The 17,710-nt window shown below is 52.9% G+C and overlaps 1 protein-coding gene across 1 annotated transcript; it reads right to left on the bottom strand.

Annotated features, from left to right (window-relative positions):
• Positions 1-4,468: 4,468 nt before the first annotated feature.
• On the bottom strand, positions 4,469-6,361 carry Prr18 (proline rich 18). Its single transcript, XM_051164289.1, has 2 exons — positions 5,796-6,361; positions 4,469-5,680 (listed from the first exon to the last, which is right to left on the bottom strand). The coding sequence occupies exon 2, from the start codon at positions 5,671-5,673 to the stop codon at positions 4,762-4,764; it is 912 nt and encodes a 303-aa protein (XP_051020246.1). The 5' UTR covers positions 5,674-5,680; positions 5,796-6,361; the 3' UTR covers positions 4,469-4,761.
• Positions 6,362-17,710: the final 11,349 nt, after the last annotated feature.

Raw genomic sequence — 17,710 nt, forward strand, 5'->3', positions numbered from 1 at the left:
CTGGGGATGATGCAGGTGGAGACAGCTCAGGAGAGAGGCTGGGGATGATGCGGGTGGAGACAGCTCAGGAGAGAGGCTGGGGATGATGCGGGTGGAGACAGCTCAGGAGAGAGGCTGGGGATGATGCAGGTGGAGACAGCTCAGGAGAGAGGCTGGGGATGATGCGGGTGGAGACAGCTCAGGAGAGAGGCTGGGGATGATGCGGGTGGAGACAGCTCAGGAGAGAGGCTGGGGATGATGCGGGTGGAGACAGCTCAGGAGAGAGGCCGGGGATGATGCAGGTGGAGACAGCTCAGGAGAGAGGCCGGGGATGATGCAGGTGGAGACAGCTCAGGAGAGAGGCCGGGGATGATGCAGGTGGAGACAGCTCAGGAGAGAGGCTGGGGATGATGCGGGTGGAGACAGCTCAGGAGAGAGGCTGGGGATGATGCGGGTGGAGACAGCTCAGGAGAGAGGCTGGGGATGATGCAGGTGGAGACAGCTCAGGAGAGAGGCCGGGGATGATGCAGGTGGAGACAGCTCAGGAGAGAGGCCGGGGATGATGCAGGTGGAGACAGCTCAGGAGAGAGGCCGGGGCGGGGGGGTGCTGCAGGTGGAAGAACCAAGGCAGCAGAGGCCAGGTCCCAGGCATGGCTGTTTTGTCTGCAGAACTCCGTATCTGCCTATCTGGATTTTGGTCTTGCTTTGGCCCAATCCTCATGCCCCGCCCCCCAGCTTTCCAGATGTTTATCATCTGTCTTCTCCACACAGCAGCACACACCACCCAGCTCCTCCCATTTAAAATAACGATATTTATCCTGTGCTGCTGTGTATCAGAAGCATGTACGTTGTTAACTGTTTTTGTTTTCTCCTTCTTCTAGACAGGGTTTCTCTGTGTTATCTTGGCTGTTCTGAACTTGCTCTGTAGACCAGGCTGGCCTTGAACTCACAGTGATCGGCCTGCCTCAGCCTCCCAGGTGCAGGAATTGAAGGCCCGCGCCACCACGCCCCAGCTTAACTAGTTTTTATAGAGGCTCAAAGTTAAGAATTTAACTGGAGTCACAGAAGAGACTTTGGACTTTTGAACAATGTAGGGACCACGGGATGCTACAAAGACCTTTGGACTACATGTATTTTACTAGGAGGAATGAGCATTTAAGGGAGCGGGGTAGAATGTTTGTGTTTATAAGTACTGTGTCTGAGTGTCAAGTTGCTAAGGGGTAGAGCTGTCAACTTAGAACCACCTGGGAGACACACCTCTGGGTGTGTCTGCAAAGGTGGTTCCTGAGGCTCAGCTGAGAAAGGAAGACCCACCTGGAGTACAGGCATTGTTATCCCACTGGTTGGTACTTTTAATGATAAATGCATAACTAAAAAGGAGACAGCAAACTGAGCATCAGTGTTTCTCTCTCACTGTTTCCCAAGGGAAGATGCGATGTGGCCAGTTGTATTGCTCTCTTGGCCGCCACATACCTTCCTCTCCGTGACAGACTTGATCCCTGTAGACTGTGAGTTTAAAAAAAAAAAATCCTTTCTTTTTTAAGCCACCTTTGTCAGATACGTGTCATAGCAAGGGAAAGGGTAATCAATAGATGGATTTCTCACAGTCATAACGGCCTGAGCTGCTTGCCTTGTTGGAGACACTTTCTTTGAGTGGCTTACCACCAAGTTACCATGCTAAAAAAGCAAAGGGTCCAGATGGCAACCCTCACGTGCTCCAACCCCACAGATCAACCAAGCCAGACCGTTTCAGCAGAAACCACAACACTTAATGTCCTGGCACCTTGGCATTGGCTGTTACTTTACAAATTCAGAAAAACAGTAACAATACCTACCCGAAAGTGTCGGGTATCCGCTAAGTGTCAAAGTACGGAGATGATGTCACACAGAGAGTCAAACTCTGGAACTCACAGGCACACACCACGGGCAGGGCACGTGTGCAATTTTATCTCTTTCTATGTGCAAGGTTACCCTGTAGGATACACATCAAGCTCTCCCATAAATATATGCGAAGGAGAGGGGGGTGGGTCACAATTTTACTTTCACTGTTCTTTTCTACAGGGACTCAACAGAAAAGGACAATTCTGTTACTCTAATGGGCCATTTACTTCTGGCTAGGATGGCTCACAAGTTAGGCAGAAGCAAATGTCTTTCCAAGTGTACGCAGGACATCTCTCCTGTATATATGTGTTTATAGGAGGTCTCCCAATCTTCCTGAAATGTGTTTACTATATGCAGATTTCTCTTGTTCTGTGGGACATCAGTCATGTTAGGGGTGTATTTGGGATAAAGCTCTCGAGGGAATTTGCTGTCTCTCACAAGTTTGTCAGTGTCCAATAGCATCCTTAGAAAGCATTTGTTCTTAAAATTCTTAGAAATCTGGGCAATTTCTAGTAGTGACCTTTGGCGACCCCAGAAGTCCCCGGGGCCTACAGAGGGTGGCAGTGAAGAAAGCGTCTTAGAGGATTCACAAATGGGTAATCTTCTCCAAGATGCAGCACACACCATCCAATTCCTCTTTTATTTAAACATTAAGACGTTGTAGCACAGTGACTAGAAAACGCCCTCAGAACGTCAACAATGATGATGAGATCTCACAAGCTGTGCAGGCAGGCGCTCCTTTTCTCAGGAAGAGCCATTGCCTTCCAACAAACAGCCCCCATCTCTACAGCTACGGTGTGTGTGGGGGTGGGGTGGGGGGGGTGGGAGAGGAAGCAGGCAGGGGTTGGGGGTGGAGGAAACAGGGGGCGGGGCCCCTGTGAGAAACCAACCAGCGAAAATGTGCCGAGGCCAGTTAGAAAGGGCAACAGGAGGGGTCTGCCAGGAGGAGGCAGTGAGGGAGGAAAACCAAAGCCAACACAGACAGGGATGGACAGAGTGGATGCAGACCTAGGTGATGGGGGGGGGGGGGGGGGAGAGGGAGGGAGAGAGAGAGAGAGAGACAGACACACACACAAGCTCGCTAGAGGCCACTCCTTAGGAGGCACCAGGAACTCTTGTGGCAGCTGAGGGCAGGGAGCTGGGCATCTGGAGTACTGGTGTTTACACTTGGTGCTGATGAGAAGAAGCCATGCTGTGCCCTCTCCACCTGTCCTACCTAGAGAAACACCCTTTGATTCATGCCAGAGAAAGTCTTCCATCCACCCCCACCAGGGTTGCTAATTTTGCCAGGTTGGGGTTAACCATTTAAAATCAACAAGTAACTTACTTTTTAAAAATTCATCTGGTGGTTGATGTAACTCCCTCTGAACTAAGGCCTTATGTTTGACAAAGCTTGTGCAAAGAATGAAAGGAGAGAGAGAGATGGGGAGAGAGAGAGAGAGAGCGCAACAAGAAAAATATATAATTGGTTTTTTTTAAATGTAAGGCTTCGATTTTAAAATACAATTAAGAATTGGCACATTAAAGTCTAACGAGATAAACATTAAACTGGTTATTGACTTGCATAAGATAAGTAAAAAAAATTGAGGTAATGCATTACGATTCCATTGCCAACCTTATCTGATTAGAATAAACACTTCCTTCTCATCCTTGGGGTTAAGTCCACGGAAGAAATACAAAAGAATCATCCTCCAGTTAATGGGAAGGGCATAGCTACTAAGAGACAGAAGTTTTACCCTTCATTCAAATAATAAATAGAATTTTAAAAGTCACTATTTACAGCTTACAGAACCCCCATGTCACTGATCTTCACAGTGATGAAAGACACCTGCCATCGCCCATAGGTACTTCCTGCTTTCCCCTCAAACCGCTCCAGTGGGCCGACTAGCCCTGCCTCGCTTTCATACACCAGCTTCCTTCTCTGTGCTGATAAGCTCCTACCCTAGCCATTGTGGGAGACATTGCGGTGCCCTCAAATAAAAACTGCACTCTTAGCGAACCTTAGCCAAGCCTGATTCCTGTACCCACCTTGATTCAGCTCCCGGAGACACCTGTGGCTACCTGTATATGGCCACGAAAGCACACGTGTGTGAGAGTGTCCATGTATGTGTTCTCGTGGGCGAGTGTGGGTGATTGTGTATGTAAGCATGCATGGGCACGTGACTGCTAGAGGGGCCGTGCATGTGTAGTTGTTAACATGAGTGTGTCTGTGCATTGGCAGGGGAGTGGTGTGTGCATGTGTGCACCTGTGTGTGTGTGTGTGTGTGTGTGTGTGTGTGTGTGTGTGCTGAGCACACAGCAGGCAGGCAGAGCACAAGTCCACAAGGATCACCAGAGCCCTGTTCCCCTGGAGCTCACTCACAGAGCTGCCGGATTGCAAGTTAACCAGAGTTCCTAGGCTCTCCAGCACCCATGTCTTTGTGATTTGGAAGGAAACAAATCCTAAATGTAGCACCATGTCCCAGCTCTGCAACAGAAAACCACCCGTCCTCAGTGGCCACAGGCTTGCAGAGTCCTCAGGAAGTGCGATGCCACATGTGACAGAGGGCCTTTGGGACCACTCCTCACGGGTGGGGGGAGGGGGGCAGGCGGCCGGAGGGGGGGGAGGTTAGAAGGCATTTCACAGGTTCTTCCTCCCCACGGTGTGTGGGGGGAACAGGAAGAGCAAGGAATAGCCCTTTAAGTCAGGCAAGTTGGCTGGTTGGCGGTGCACAGGAGATGGGTCGTGGGCGTCAGAAAAGGCTGTGGGTCACTCATGACCAGGCACACCTGGGGAAGGCTCCAGGCAACAGTCCTGCCCCCTTGCTGTCATACCTGGTTCACAAGGGCCCAGGTGGGCAACGAGGGCGGGAGGTGATGGTAGGCCTCGAACCAGGTCGGGTCCCACCTGGCCCACCTAGTTCACAGAGTGCTCAGGTGGGGCAGCGTGTCCAGATGCCCTGTGCGACCCCTCGCAGCAGCTGCCGACTCCACCCCACGCAGCCACTCCGTGCACTTGCGCACCAGGCCCTCGTCCACCACCTCCACCTCCTCCTCGTACTCCTCATCGTCGTACTTGTGCTTTTCATTGAGCAACGACACCTTGAGCACCGGGCGCAGGCCGGAGGTGCGCGGGCTGGGCAGAGCGGCCTGCAGACCTCCAGGCAGCAGCGAGGCACGGGGAGGGCGGCTGCTGACAGCTACAGCCAGAGGCGCCTCGGGGACACTAGTGGATCCTCCCCTCCGCAGGGTCGAGGACTTGCTCCGGGGACAGGGGACCAGTGGGCGCCGGGGGTCGGCCGAGGGCGTGGGGAAGGGCCTCCGGGGTCGCGCCAGCAACTGCTTCTCCAGGTGGCGCCTCTGGATGACCAGGATGGCTTCTGGGGTGAGGCTCAACGAGAAGCGCGTGGCATCGTCGGGCCCAGACCCCGCCCCCGCAGAGGTTCCCGCGGCGGTGGCTCCTGCTGAGCTGTGGCTGCAGGCGACCCGCCGGGGCGCGGAGCACGTGGTCGAGGTCCCCCCACGGCCCGGAGAGGGCTGGGGCGGGACGCGTGCTGAGATCGGTGGTTGCGGGGTGCCCGGACCCAGGCCGGGGCCGCGCCGGGCCGGCGGCCTCTTCAGGGTGGCTGAAGGCCAGGAGCTGGAGAGTAACATCTCGGGTGGCCTCTTTTTCTTCTCTCCGGCGGCGACCGGCGGCGGTGGCGCGGGCGGCGCGCAGGGCCTACGGGATAGCTGGCGCGCGGCGGGCCCCACCGGGGTTCGGGCGGGCGGCAGCGGCGGTGGCGGCGGAGGCATAGGCGGGAATGACATGACGCTGCGGAGCAAGCGGATCATCAGGGTCCTGGAAGGAGAGGGGCGGGTCTCAGTCAGCGCGCGCGGAGCCGCCCCACCGGCCCAGCGACCCCTTACATCTCCCCATCTGTTGCTGATCTCCGCGCGGTCCCGGGCACACCCACCTGCCAGCAGCCGCAGCATCTCCCGCTCCCGCTCCCTCCTAGCCCCAGCCTAAGCCAGGCGGCTTCAAGCAAAGGCGCCTCCCGCCCCTTCCTCGCTTCAGCAACCGCGAGAGCTCCCTCTAACTGTGTGCCCCAAGCTGGGCACCGCCACCAGCCGACCCACTGCTAGTGGAGCTGGATGTTGCCTGGTTCGCACCTCCGAGACGCGCCGGGCTGGGCCGGGCGGCAGGAGGAGGAGGAGCGCGCGTTAGCAAAGGCTTGCCAAGTCCTGGGCTGTGCTGGGCTGCTGTCGCCGCCGACTGCTGAACGCTGGAGACAAAGTGCCCGACAGCCACAGAGGCGGGAGCTGGCACCCGGTGCCCAAAGGCTCCCCTCTCCCATTCTCCCATGGCCCAAGAAGTGAAGGATTAGTCCATCAGAAGCCGGGAGCTAGGTCTCAAGGGAGCCGGTGGCACCAAGTCACTGGTGGAGCCCTGCACGTTGGAGAGAAAATCCTTTTAATGACACTGGAGAGAAATCTCAGAGCTAGTCTGGAATCTAAGGAAAGCAGCTGAAACCAGGCGGGGTGCTTCAGCGCTTCCTTGGTTTCACTGACACTGTTGATGCCACTCCTTAGGAGTTGTTTACACATTAAAACCATTTGTTATCTATGAATAGGCAAGGCAATTTGTTATATAATAGCAGCATAGGAAATATTAGACACGGTTCTTTAAAAAAAAAAAAAGTGACCGCAGGCAAAACGATGTGTTATTATCATACAGACGAGAGAAGCCAATCTTGACCTCAACCCATTTTCTGGCTGTAAATACAAGGAAACATACCCACAGTCAGCAATCCAAGTTATAAAGTCAAGGGTTTTACTGGCCAACACCTGCTTCACTTAAAAGGGGAGCTTCAAACACCTAGACTTCAAAAAACTACACCCCATCCCAGTGAATAGGTCTGGCCCAGAGTGAATCGGCAACACAAGGCAAAGTGGGTGAGCCTGTGTGGCCCGTGCCAACACTCACCCCCACACCCTCCTCTTGTTTGTTCTTTGCAGCAGCAACTGGACACTCAGAGCCCAGGGTAGCCAAGGAAACTTGGGTGGCGGACACACTTCTCATTGGAATGACCGGGAAGTTGGCACAGGCCAAACCACCACCACAGCATGCATCTCCATTGCATCCCCTCTATGCAGAAGCAGTTAGCTTCCAGACGGCTCTCCCACTGCGGAGCTTTCTGCTTCAGCCAGGACACTCAGGGAAGCGGCCTCTGTCTGTGAGCTCAGGCCACAAGAACATGGGCAGCTTAGCTCCCAGGACACTGGAAACGCGCTTGTGTTGTTTTATTCCAGGTTCTAGTTTCTAGGTAGTTGTGGGGATGGGTATGCAAGCAGTGGCCACAGGTTGAAAAATAGGGAGCGAGGGTCAGGGGCCACAGGTTGAAAAATAGGGGGTCAGGGGTCAGGAGCCATTCCTGTAGATACGGCCTGGGAGGTCAGCTTGGGGGGGGGGGGGGCAAACCAATAAACAGCTGGATGGCCAGATGTTCTGTGTGCCAGTGAAATGTGCAGTGCCTGGAGTTCACTGCTTCCTGTCTGTGTGTTCACACTGCTTCCTCTGTGTTCACATTGCTTCCTAAGGCTTCAGGTGTTCAGCAGTAACAGCAGTGTTTGGGCTAAAGATCAGAGGTGAGGATGGCAGGCATTTTCCTAATGACATTTACTGAAGTAAGTCTGTGCCAAGCACGCCAGTACCTTGTCCATTCTACTGGGAAGCGGAGCTTCCAGAGGCTCCAAATGCAACGAGAGACAGGGCTAGGCTCAGCATCAGGTCAGAGTCCAAAGCCAGGTGGGGCTGTTAGCACTAAGGACAAGGAGGGCTCTGCTGGCTGGGGGGACTGGCATGGAAAAGCCCAGAGGAGCAAGCCAATTACCAGGCTGACAGCTAAGGTGGCCCAGGCCTGGCAGGAACAGGGATGCTCCACATCACCTAGGAAACTTGCTCTGGCCCAGTAACCTGCACCCTGGGAAGCATTCCCCTTCCGAGAGGCCAGGAGGGGTAGAAGCAGGAAGCACCAGTGCTCTCATGACCTCAGGGAAGCGGCTGCGCCCTGCACCTCACAAGGGCTGACCTTGCAGCAGGAGCTTCTTCATTTCTAACACTGGGAGCAGCATCTGGTGGTACTTGTCCACCTGTCCTCCTCCCTCTGCCTCTTGTCCACCTGTCCTCCTCTCTGCCTCTTGTCCACCTGTCCTCCTCCCTCTGCCTCTTGTCCACCTGTCCTCCTCCCTCTGCCTCTTGTCCACCTGTCCTCCTCCCTCTGCCTCTTGTCCACCTGTCCTCCCCCTCTGCCTCTTGTCCACCTGTCCTCCTCCCTCTGCCTCTTGTCCACCTGTCCTCCTCCCTCTGCCTCTTGTCCACCTGTCCTCCTCCCTCTGCCTCTTGTCCACCTGTCCTCCCCCTCTGCCTCTTGTCCACCTGTCCTCCTCCCTCTGCCTCTTGTCCACCTGTCCTCCTCCCTCTGCCTCTTGTCCACCTGTCCTCCTCCCTCTGCCTCTTGTCCACCTGTCCTCCTCCCTCTGCCTCTTGTCCACCTGTCCTCCTCTCTGCCTCTTGTCCACCTGTCCTCCCCCTCTGCCTCTTGTCCACCTGTCCTCCTCTCTCTACCTCTTGTCCACCTGTCCTCCTCCCTCTGCCTCTTGTCCACCTGTCCTCCTCCCTCTGCCTCTTGTCCACCTGTCCTCCTCCCTCTGCCTCTTGTCCACCTGTCCTCCTCCCTCTGCCTCTTGTCCACCTGTCCTCCCCCTCTGCCTCTTGTCCACCTGTCCTCCTCCCTCTGCCTCTTGTCCACCTGTCCTCCTCCCTCTGCCTCTTGTCCACCTGTCCTCCTCCCTCTGCCTCTTGTCCACCTGTCCTCCTCCCTCTGCCTCTTGTCCACCTGTCCTCCCTCTGCCTTCCCTGTCCTCTCCTCTGTCCACCTGTCCTCCTCCTCTGCCTCTTGTCCACCTGTCCTCCTCCCTCTGCCTCTTGTCCACCTGTCCTCTTCTCTCTGCCTCTTGTCCACCTGTCCTCCCCCTCTGCCTCTTGTCCACCTGTCCTCCTCCTCTCTGCCTCTTGTCCACCTGTCCTCCTCCCTCTGCCTCTTGTCCACCTGTCCTCCTCCCTCTGCCTCTTGTCCACCTGTCCTCCTCTCTGCCTCTTGTCCACCTGTCCTCCTCTCTGCCTCTTGTCCACCTGTCCTCCTCCCTCTGCCTCTTGTCCACCTGTCCTCCTCTCTCTGCCTCTTGCCCACCTGTCCTCCTCCCTCTGCCTCTTGTCCACCTGTCCTCCTCTCTCTACCTCTTGTCCACCTGTCCTCCTCCCTCTGCCTCTTGTCCACCTGTCCTCCTCCCTCTGCCTCTTGTCCACCTGTCCTCCTCCCTCTGCCTCTTGTCCACCTGTCCTCCTCTTTTTGTCCACCTGTCCTCCCCCTCTGCCTCTTGTCCACCTGTCCTCCTCTCTGCCTCTTGTCCACCTGTCCTCCTCTCTGCCTCTTGTCCATGTGTCCTCCTCGCTGCCTCTTGTCCACCTGTCCTCCTCTCTGCCTCTTGTCCACCTGTCCTCCTCTCTGCCTCTTGTCCACCTGTCCTCCTCTCTGCCTCTTGTCCACCTGTCCTCCCCCTCTGCCTCTTGTCCACCTGTCCTCCTCCTCTCTGCCTCTTGTCCACCTGTCCTCCTCTCTGCCTCTTGTCCACCTGTCCTCCTCTCTGCCTCTTGTCCACCTGTCCTCCTCTCTGCCTCTTGTCCACCTGTCCTCCTCTCTCTACCTCTTGTCCACCTGTCCTCCCCCTCTGCCTCTTGTCCACCTGTCCTCCTCTCTCTACCTCTTGTCCACCTGTCCTCCTCCCTCTGCCTCTTGTCCACCTGTCCTCCTCCTCTCTGCCTCTTGTCCACCTGTCCACCTCCCTCTGCCTCTTGTAAGAAGTTAGGAAGAGCAGGGCACCTGGGAGGCAGCATGGGGACATCTACCGCTGAGTCAGTCACCATGATGGCTGTTAGGAATCCATTCCGCATTCCATTTGGTGGGAGTGGATGGCAGGTGACAGTTAGAACAAGGGAGAGGCTCAGAGTGAAGTTGATCACATTTGACTTTCAAACAGGAGATGCAGGGGCAGAAAGATGGCTCAGCAGATAAAGGCACACTTGCTACCAAGTCTGATAACCTGGGTTTGACCCCTAAAACCCACCCAATGGAAGAACTGGCTCCTGTAAGTTGTTCTCTGAGCTCTGTATGTGCACTGTGGTGGGGCACAGGCAAACATACAAAAGTAAATAAATGCCAAAACAATGTAAAGTAGGTCTTCAAAAGGTAAGATGCATGGAGCAATGAAGTGATTAGTCGACAAGTGCACTTCTTACATAATTTTATTAACATTCATAATTTACTCGGAATTTCACAGACTGTGGAAAGTGACAGAGGGAGACAACCAGGTTTTTTCGCCATTTCATCTTAAACAAGCTTGCCTCGCAAATTTCAAATAGCACAGTAATCACCACAGCCTTAATGATATTTTCAGAGTAAAGTCCTTACATCCAGCTCCCACTGCCACAGGCAGGCAGCTCTCAGAGGCGTGAACTGCCTGGAGAAAGGCCCCAAAAGAGCCACAGACGTGCACACACCCACCAGGTAATTTGCTCACAACTCCCTAAGGAGTCACCAGGGGGTAAAGTCAGGCAGTAATCAGATGACAATACCAGGAAACAAGACCATTTTTCTCACCATTTCTTGGTTTTACTAAGGGATATCATACTTAAAGGTACATCTGGAAAAACTTCAAAACATCCCAATACATTGCTAACTATCCTATCCACTCCACCTCAGTTCTTTGTTGTCAATGGATGTGTGTGTGCATGTGTGCCTGCATGTGGGTGCACATCTGTGTGCAGGTGTAAGCCAGAGGTTGCCGTCTGGTGTCTTCCTCAATTGCTCTTTGCTTTTATTACTGAGGCAGGTTCTATTACAGAAGCGAGACAGCTTGCCCTGGGGATCCTGTCTTTGGGGGCACTGGCTATGTGGAATCCTTAGGCTTGCTCATGAGCCATCTCTCTACCTCCATTTCTGTATTTTGATTTAAATAAGCAGTCAAAAAAAAAAAAAATCTAACCTAAACTAGAGCTGGATTTTAAGACAGGAAAGGGGTATTCAACTGGCCCGTTCTCCAACCATTCCCTTTCGTTCTGTTATGTATTAATTTAACACTAGTATTTGCCTTGTAGGTTGGGTGTTCAACCCGCCCCTTTGCCCCAGGTTTAAGCAGTCTCTTAAAGTCATTTCCCTGAGGGCTCAGGACAGTAATACTGCAGGAAACAGGTCTGGGTGGGAGGGAAGCCCATGTTAACACCATCAGCTATCCCTACACACTGTGCTCTCAGAGAAGCCAGGAAAACTCAGCCCAGCCGTGGATGTACAGGTACATGCACCAATATGTCAAATGACCTCCTAGACCCTTTTCCTGATAGCTTCATACTTCAAGAACTGGCTCAGGCAGCATTTCAAGGGAAGGAGAGAGCAAAGTCTGTGTTTGCTGAGGTCACATGAGATGTTTGCCTCTGCCTCATCACCCTGGGGCTGGTCACTCTCCAGGATCACAGCAGTCCAACTCTTCTGACTCCTGTGGAAACCCAAGTTGCCACAATACAAGGCCCCAAGGTCTTCCTATATCCAGCTCCTGATTCCAAAACTACCCGTGATGGTCTAGGATGAGAAGCAGCCACAAGCCACACTAACCACGGCTGTCACCTGCCACTGTGTGACACTGAGAACACTCCACTGTGTCACGCTGACAAAGGCCTGTACTGATGACTTGACTTGGATGCTGCCCTGCTTATCCTAGTAGTGGCTCATCCTGGGAGCACCTGGACACCAGGGCGCTGTGTCCTAGGCTCCCACAGATGCCCGGACCCCTTTTGAATGGTCTGTGTACTGAGTACCACCTACCCGGTGCCATCAGCCATCCTGTGGAGTCACCAGCCTGACTTGAGATGAGGACACTGAGGCTGGGCTATCCCATACCTTTACAACGCTCAAACGCACACGTCAGCCGCGTGCAGACAATCCTAGTCAGGGCCATTTGCCTCTGCTCCAAATAACCGTCTTATGACATCCGTGCCCAGGCACCATGCACAGACTCCACACCTTGGAACCCTCTGAGGATCTGGAAAGGCAACAGGACACCAAAGAAAGAACACTACATTCTGCATTATAGAGATGAGCTGGCTGTGAGATCCCTCAAGACCTGTCTGCAGCACCCTTCCTCCTGATGTGGGCCCTGGCATGGATTTTCCAGGGAAGATCCTCCCTCGAGCGTAAATTGATGTTAGCTAGACAGCAGACAGGAGAGGCGGGATACATTACTACGTGCACTACCAGGTGTGTGACCCCGCCTATGCCAAGGGATTAGCTACACAACATGTAAGGCGGGTGCAGGATGCCCAGCGAGAAAAGCAGATGGGGCAAACAAACCACCAGCACCCACGCTAAGGACTGATGCTGGTGCTCAGAAGCCAGAGACTACTCCATCATCTCGCAGCCTGCCTTGTAACACTCACACCCCAACAGCTGTGCACTCTGCCACAGCAGCTCACCTGACCCCTCCCTCCCACCGTGGACTCAAAACCAGCCTGTCTGTTCCTCCCATGAGCAGTCCTCCAGACTCTCCTGAAGGTCCAGGGCTGAACATGGAAGGCTGGGCTGGATCTACCTGAGAATCAGTGTTCCAGTGGCCCACGTGTGACTGCCCAACCCCCCCCCCCTCAACACACACACCAAATGAGCCAGGTTGCTCCACACCCGACTCTGATGCATGGACGGTGCTCCCCAACTTTGAATCCTCTCCAGGACCACCCCACACCTTGCGGTGCCTATGCAGGCTGATATCACTGCTACCAGCTAGCTGGCCTGGGACTGAGGGCTCAACCTGTTTGGGAAACTCCCAACTTCCAGCAAAGGCAACACCTGTCGTCCATGTATCTGTCCACACCAGTGGATTCAAGAACCCCCTTTCTCCATCCTAAGGCCACTCTGCACCCCACAGCGGACATCCTTTTTTATGTTTTGTTTTGGTTGGTTTGGTTTTCGAGACAGCGTTTCTCTATGTTATCTTGGCTGTCCTGGACTCACTTTGTAGACCAGGCTGGCCTCGAACTAACAGCAATCCACTTGCCTCTGCCTCCCATGTGCTGGGATTAAAGGCGTGCGCCACTATGCCCGGCTCACAGTGGACATCCTTACCCAGCTGCTCATGTTGCTTTGGGACCTGTCCCAGCACTGAGTGCCCAGGATGACCCACCCTGATTCTTGCACAGGAAGAACTCCATGGTGTGCTGGTTAGGCTACCTGGATTCAGCTTTCCCAAATAACCCCTGCTTCTTTCTCTCCCAGATTCCTGAAAGACCCCTCCCTTGGGCCTGGCTACACTAGCCAGGACATGGCACAAGGTGAGCAGACAGCACTTGAGTTTTAGTCTACTTGGGAGATAGTTTTCCAGGGGGAACCCCCAATTCTGCTCTTTTCAGAAGGTATGGCTCCTCCAGCAAGATGACATCCAGGCAAACAGAGCCAGGGGACTCAGGAGCGGCACAGTAAAACGCACAGCAGGGCTTGGCCCACAGCTCCTAGAATCTGGCAAAGTGGATAGGATGGGCTCTTTAGAAGAGCCAGGCACCTGTGGGGAGCACGGCACAGCTGCTCTTGCCTGAGCCTGAAACTCACGCTTTTTCTTTATTACTGTCATGTGTGAACTGTCTAAGACTTGTCTCCACTCTGCTCCTCAGAAGGCATAGCACGCAGCCCAGCAGGTGCTGAGCAGCACAGTACAGCGAGCTTGCCACAGGGTGGAACCTGCCAACCCCACACTTCAGGTTGCCCAGAGGCTCTATAGAGCAGGGACGTCTGTCTTCTTACCTGGCACCAAGGTGAAAAACAGCTCCAAAGAGGCTCCAGGGCAGGAAGATGGAACCCCCAGTCTGCAGGATTATCCTAAAGGATTTATTTTTATGAATATGAGTGTTTTGCTTACACGTATGTCGGATCACCACAGGCACTGGTGCCTCTGGAAGCTGGGGATGGGGTGGGGTGCTCAGATCCCCGAAAACTGGAGTTAGAGATGGTTGTGAGCCATCACATGGGAGCCAGGAATTAACTCAGGTTCCCTAGAGAGCAGCAAGTGCTTATAGCCTATCATCTCTCTAGCCCCCAAGTGCACAGTTCTCTGTGCCCCTAGGTGCCCGGCCCCTCCCACCGCTTCTATACTCTGCAACACTCAGCAGTGTGACGTGCCAAATGCCCTGGCCTTCTCCACCCATCCTTATGGACTCATCTCCACGAGATGCCTATTGCTCCGCTCACCAGGCCGACACAGGAATGATTCTTCAGCACACCACCCAGGACGCTGTGCCTAGTCCCCACAGTGCACACCACTGTCAGCCAGTGGGAACCTGAAGACGACACTACTCTGTCACATGCTTCCTCATGTCCTGCTGCCCTCCAAAGCCATCTCCTGTCTCTGTGATAGCCAAAACCTCTTCCTCCTCACCCCCTATCTTCACCTTGGGATGAAAGCGGTAAATGGTCTTTGCCACCTCTAGGGACATCTTCTGACCAGCGGCCCCTACATATCCCTCTTTGGGCCACTTTTCTGGGTAGGTAAGTTTTGTTGTTTTGTTTTGTTTTTAAACAGACCCTCACAATATAGCTCTGGCTGGTTTTGAACTCAGAGTCCTGCCTGCCGGTGGCTCCTGAGAGCTGACCTCCAATCCCGGTCCTGTTAACCCTGTCACTTAGGCAGAGGCTGCACCATCAAGAGAGCTGGAGGGGGACTTCTCTCAGCTCATCTACTTAATGCATTACAAAGTTGGTCCAGAAAATGTTACATTTCCAAAAGTGGTTTATTTCCAAACTGTAAAATACATATATTATTTTTATTACATGAACAAGTAATTTTAGGCTTAAAGTATATAAACTTTCACATCTTTAAAGTTAAAAAAAATCTTTCAAAATTGTAGACCATTTAAAAAGCCAAATAAGCTGGACATATCTTACAACATAGGTCTATACCTTAAATATTCACATTTCAAAAGCTGTTTGTAAAGATTAAAAACTGAGTAATACTTATTTACAAGTGGCAATGATTATGATCTCCATGTCTTTGGAAGAAGAGGTTAATGGGCAGGGGACGGAGGGCTACGCAAGTGCAGTTCACCAGTGCGCGGCATGGGCTGCTGCAGTCTCTGGAGTGATGGCTGGGCAGGCACAGCATCAGCACCACTCACAAGCACCTCGCATGGGCAGACGCAGCCTTCAGTTGAACATCGAGGAGCAGCACTTGAGCACTGCGTCCCTGAGGGAGAGAGAGAATGCCATGCATACGCACACTCCCGGACAGTGTGCAGGAGCCTCAGTGGCCCCTGCTGCACACACTAGCACCTTCCCAAGGCAGCAGGGCTCTCCAGCAGAGTTTCCAAGGAGCCAAAGCTCTGCCAGAAATCACTTAGAATACTTGCAAGTGCTTTTAAAGTATTCTTGCTATTTTTTCGAGACAGGGTTTCCCTGTGTAGCCTTGGCTGTCCTATACTCACTTTGTAGACCCGCCTGCCTCTGCCTCTATGAGTGCTCAGATTACAGGCGTGCACCACTACACCTGGCTCTTGCTAATTTTTTGAAATAGTATTTATCACAGGAATTTTGACTAGCATGTACACCTGATTTTTAACTGTATTGGTTTTTTTTTTTTTTTTAAAGAATTACTTTATTTTGTGTGTGTTGTATGTGTTAGTGTGAGGGTCTGCGGTGAGTGTGGGTGCCTGGGGAAAAGCCAACAGATCCCCTGGAGCTGGGGCAGGAACTACAGGTAGTCATGAGCACCTGACACAGGTGATTTGGTCCTCCAGAAGAGCAGGCCAGCACTCCAGCCCCCACAGTGACACTTTATTCAGCCAGAGAAGAGGAGAAACCTGTCACATGCAGGAAAATGGGCTGAACTGGAGACAGCCATTGTCCTATTCAGCTTAAAGATCACCTGAGAAGGAAGTCTCAACTGAGGGGCTGCTGGTTCAGGCTGGCCTGTGGGCATGTCTGTGAGGATTGATTATTAACAGATACAGGCAGCCTCAGCCCACTGTGGACACTGCCAGTCCCTGAGTAAGGCAGCAAATAGTGATCCTTCAGGCTCCTGCCTGCCTTCTCTCAATGGTGGCCTGTGGCCTGGAAACACAAGGCAATGAACCTTGGCTCTCCTGCTGCTTTGGTCACCACGTTCTTAAGAGTGTTTACAGTGTTTTAGTGTCAAGGACAGCAAGCTTCCGTGTGTCCTCATGTGTGGAATCTGACTGTCTCAGTTTCTGTCCTGGTTATTCACCAGTTTACACACAGGCTGTCTAGGGAACTTCTGGGTTTGGATCTGGCCAGAGAGAGGCAGGGCACCACAGTGCAAAGTGTGAGCAATGCTGCCTGCTCCAAGTCCAGGAGGCAGACAGTAAGTCTGACTTTTAAAGTAAAACGTTTATCACAGCATCCTAAGAATTCCCAAAACAACATGATAAATTGTATCCAGCCTTCACATTTTCTTCTTTAAGTGTTCATAAAATTAAAAAACAAAAACAACAAACCCTTACTGCCCAAAATGCACACTAATAAGACTTAAAATGGGGGCTGGAGAGATGGCTCAGAGGTTAAGAGCACTGTTTGTTCTTCCAAAGGTCCTAAGTTCAATTCCCAGCAACCATTTGGTGGCTCACAACCATTTACAGTGTGATCTAATGCCCTCTCCTGAGCTGCAGGTGTACATGCAGGCAGAGTACTGTGTATATAATAAATAAATCTTAAAAACAAAACAAAACAAAAAACCCTTAAAATGTGTTCTGCAATCCGGGAACCCTAGCTTCTGGGGCGAGCGGCCATATTCTGGCAGCTGCACCATCTTCAGAGCCTTGACTTGGAAGTGAAAGGACAGTATGTCTTGCTGACCCCCCTCCACACCGAGGATCTCGCTGACCCCCCCTCCACACAGAGGAACATTGGAATCCTCCTAACTGAGCAGCTGCTCCAGGCCAGTGAATTAATTACCTTCACACTCTTGTTCCAGAGTGGCCTCCCTGCGCTTCACACTGTTTTGCTTCTTCTCCTTTTAAGTGTTTGTCAAAAACAATCACTTATATCGAGAAGTGGAATAAAAACAGAATTTCTCCCGTTGTTCACATATAATTTTGTTTTTTAAATATATAATGTGGCTCCAAATTCCACAGAGACAAAGCCCTACCTCACAAGAATTGTTGACTCCAAATCCATCAGGTTTAGTGTTGTAATTAAGTCATGTTTTTCTTCTACAACTAAATCACTATATTCCTCTAGAAAAGCACAGAGAGCACAAGGCAGTCTGCAACAGCTTCTGCAGGTCAGGGTTTGTCTGTCACACCTGGGCCCCACCTGTCTGGGGTTTGACTGTTACACCTGACCCCCACCTGTCGGGGTTTGACTGTCACACCTGGCCCCCACCTGTCGGGGGTTTGACTGTCACACCTGACCCCCACCTGTCGGGGGTTTGACTGTCACACCTGACCCCCATCTGTCGGGGGTTTGACTGTCACACCTGGCCCCCACCTGTCGGGGGTTTGACTGTCACACCTGGCCCCCACCTGTCGGGGGTTTGAGTGTCACACCTGGGCCCCACTTGTCAGGGGGTTTGAGTGTCACACCTGGGCCTCACCTGTCAGGGGGTTTGACTGTCACACCTGGACCCCACCTGTCAGGGGGTTTGACTGTCACACCTGGGCCCCCCTGTGCAGAGTAAGCTCTCTGCTAGCTGAGGACATTAATGTGCTATGCTTTGATTCCTCCTAATTCCTCCATTATATTCCAAAATAGAATTATTCTTGCAGGAGTTTGTGCCTCTTAGT

This window comes from Acomys russatus, chromosome 21, assembly GCF_903995435.1.
Source record: "Acomys russatus chromosome 21, mAcoRus1.1, whole genome shotgun sequence".
NCBI lineage: Eukaryota > Metazoa > Chordata > Mammalia > Rodentia > Muridae > Acomys > Acomys russatus.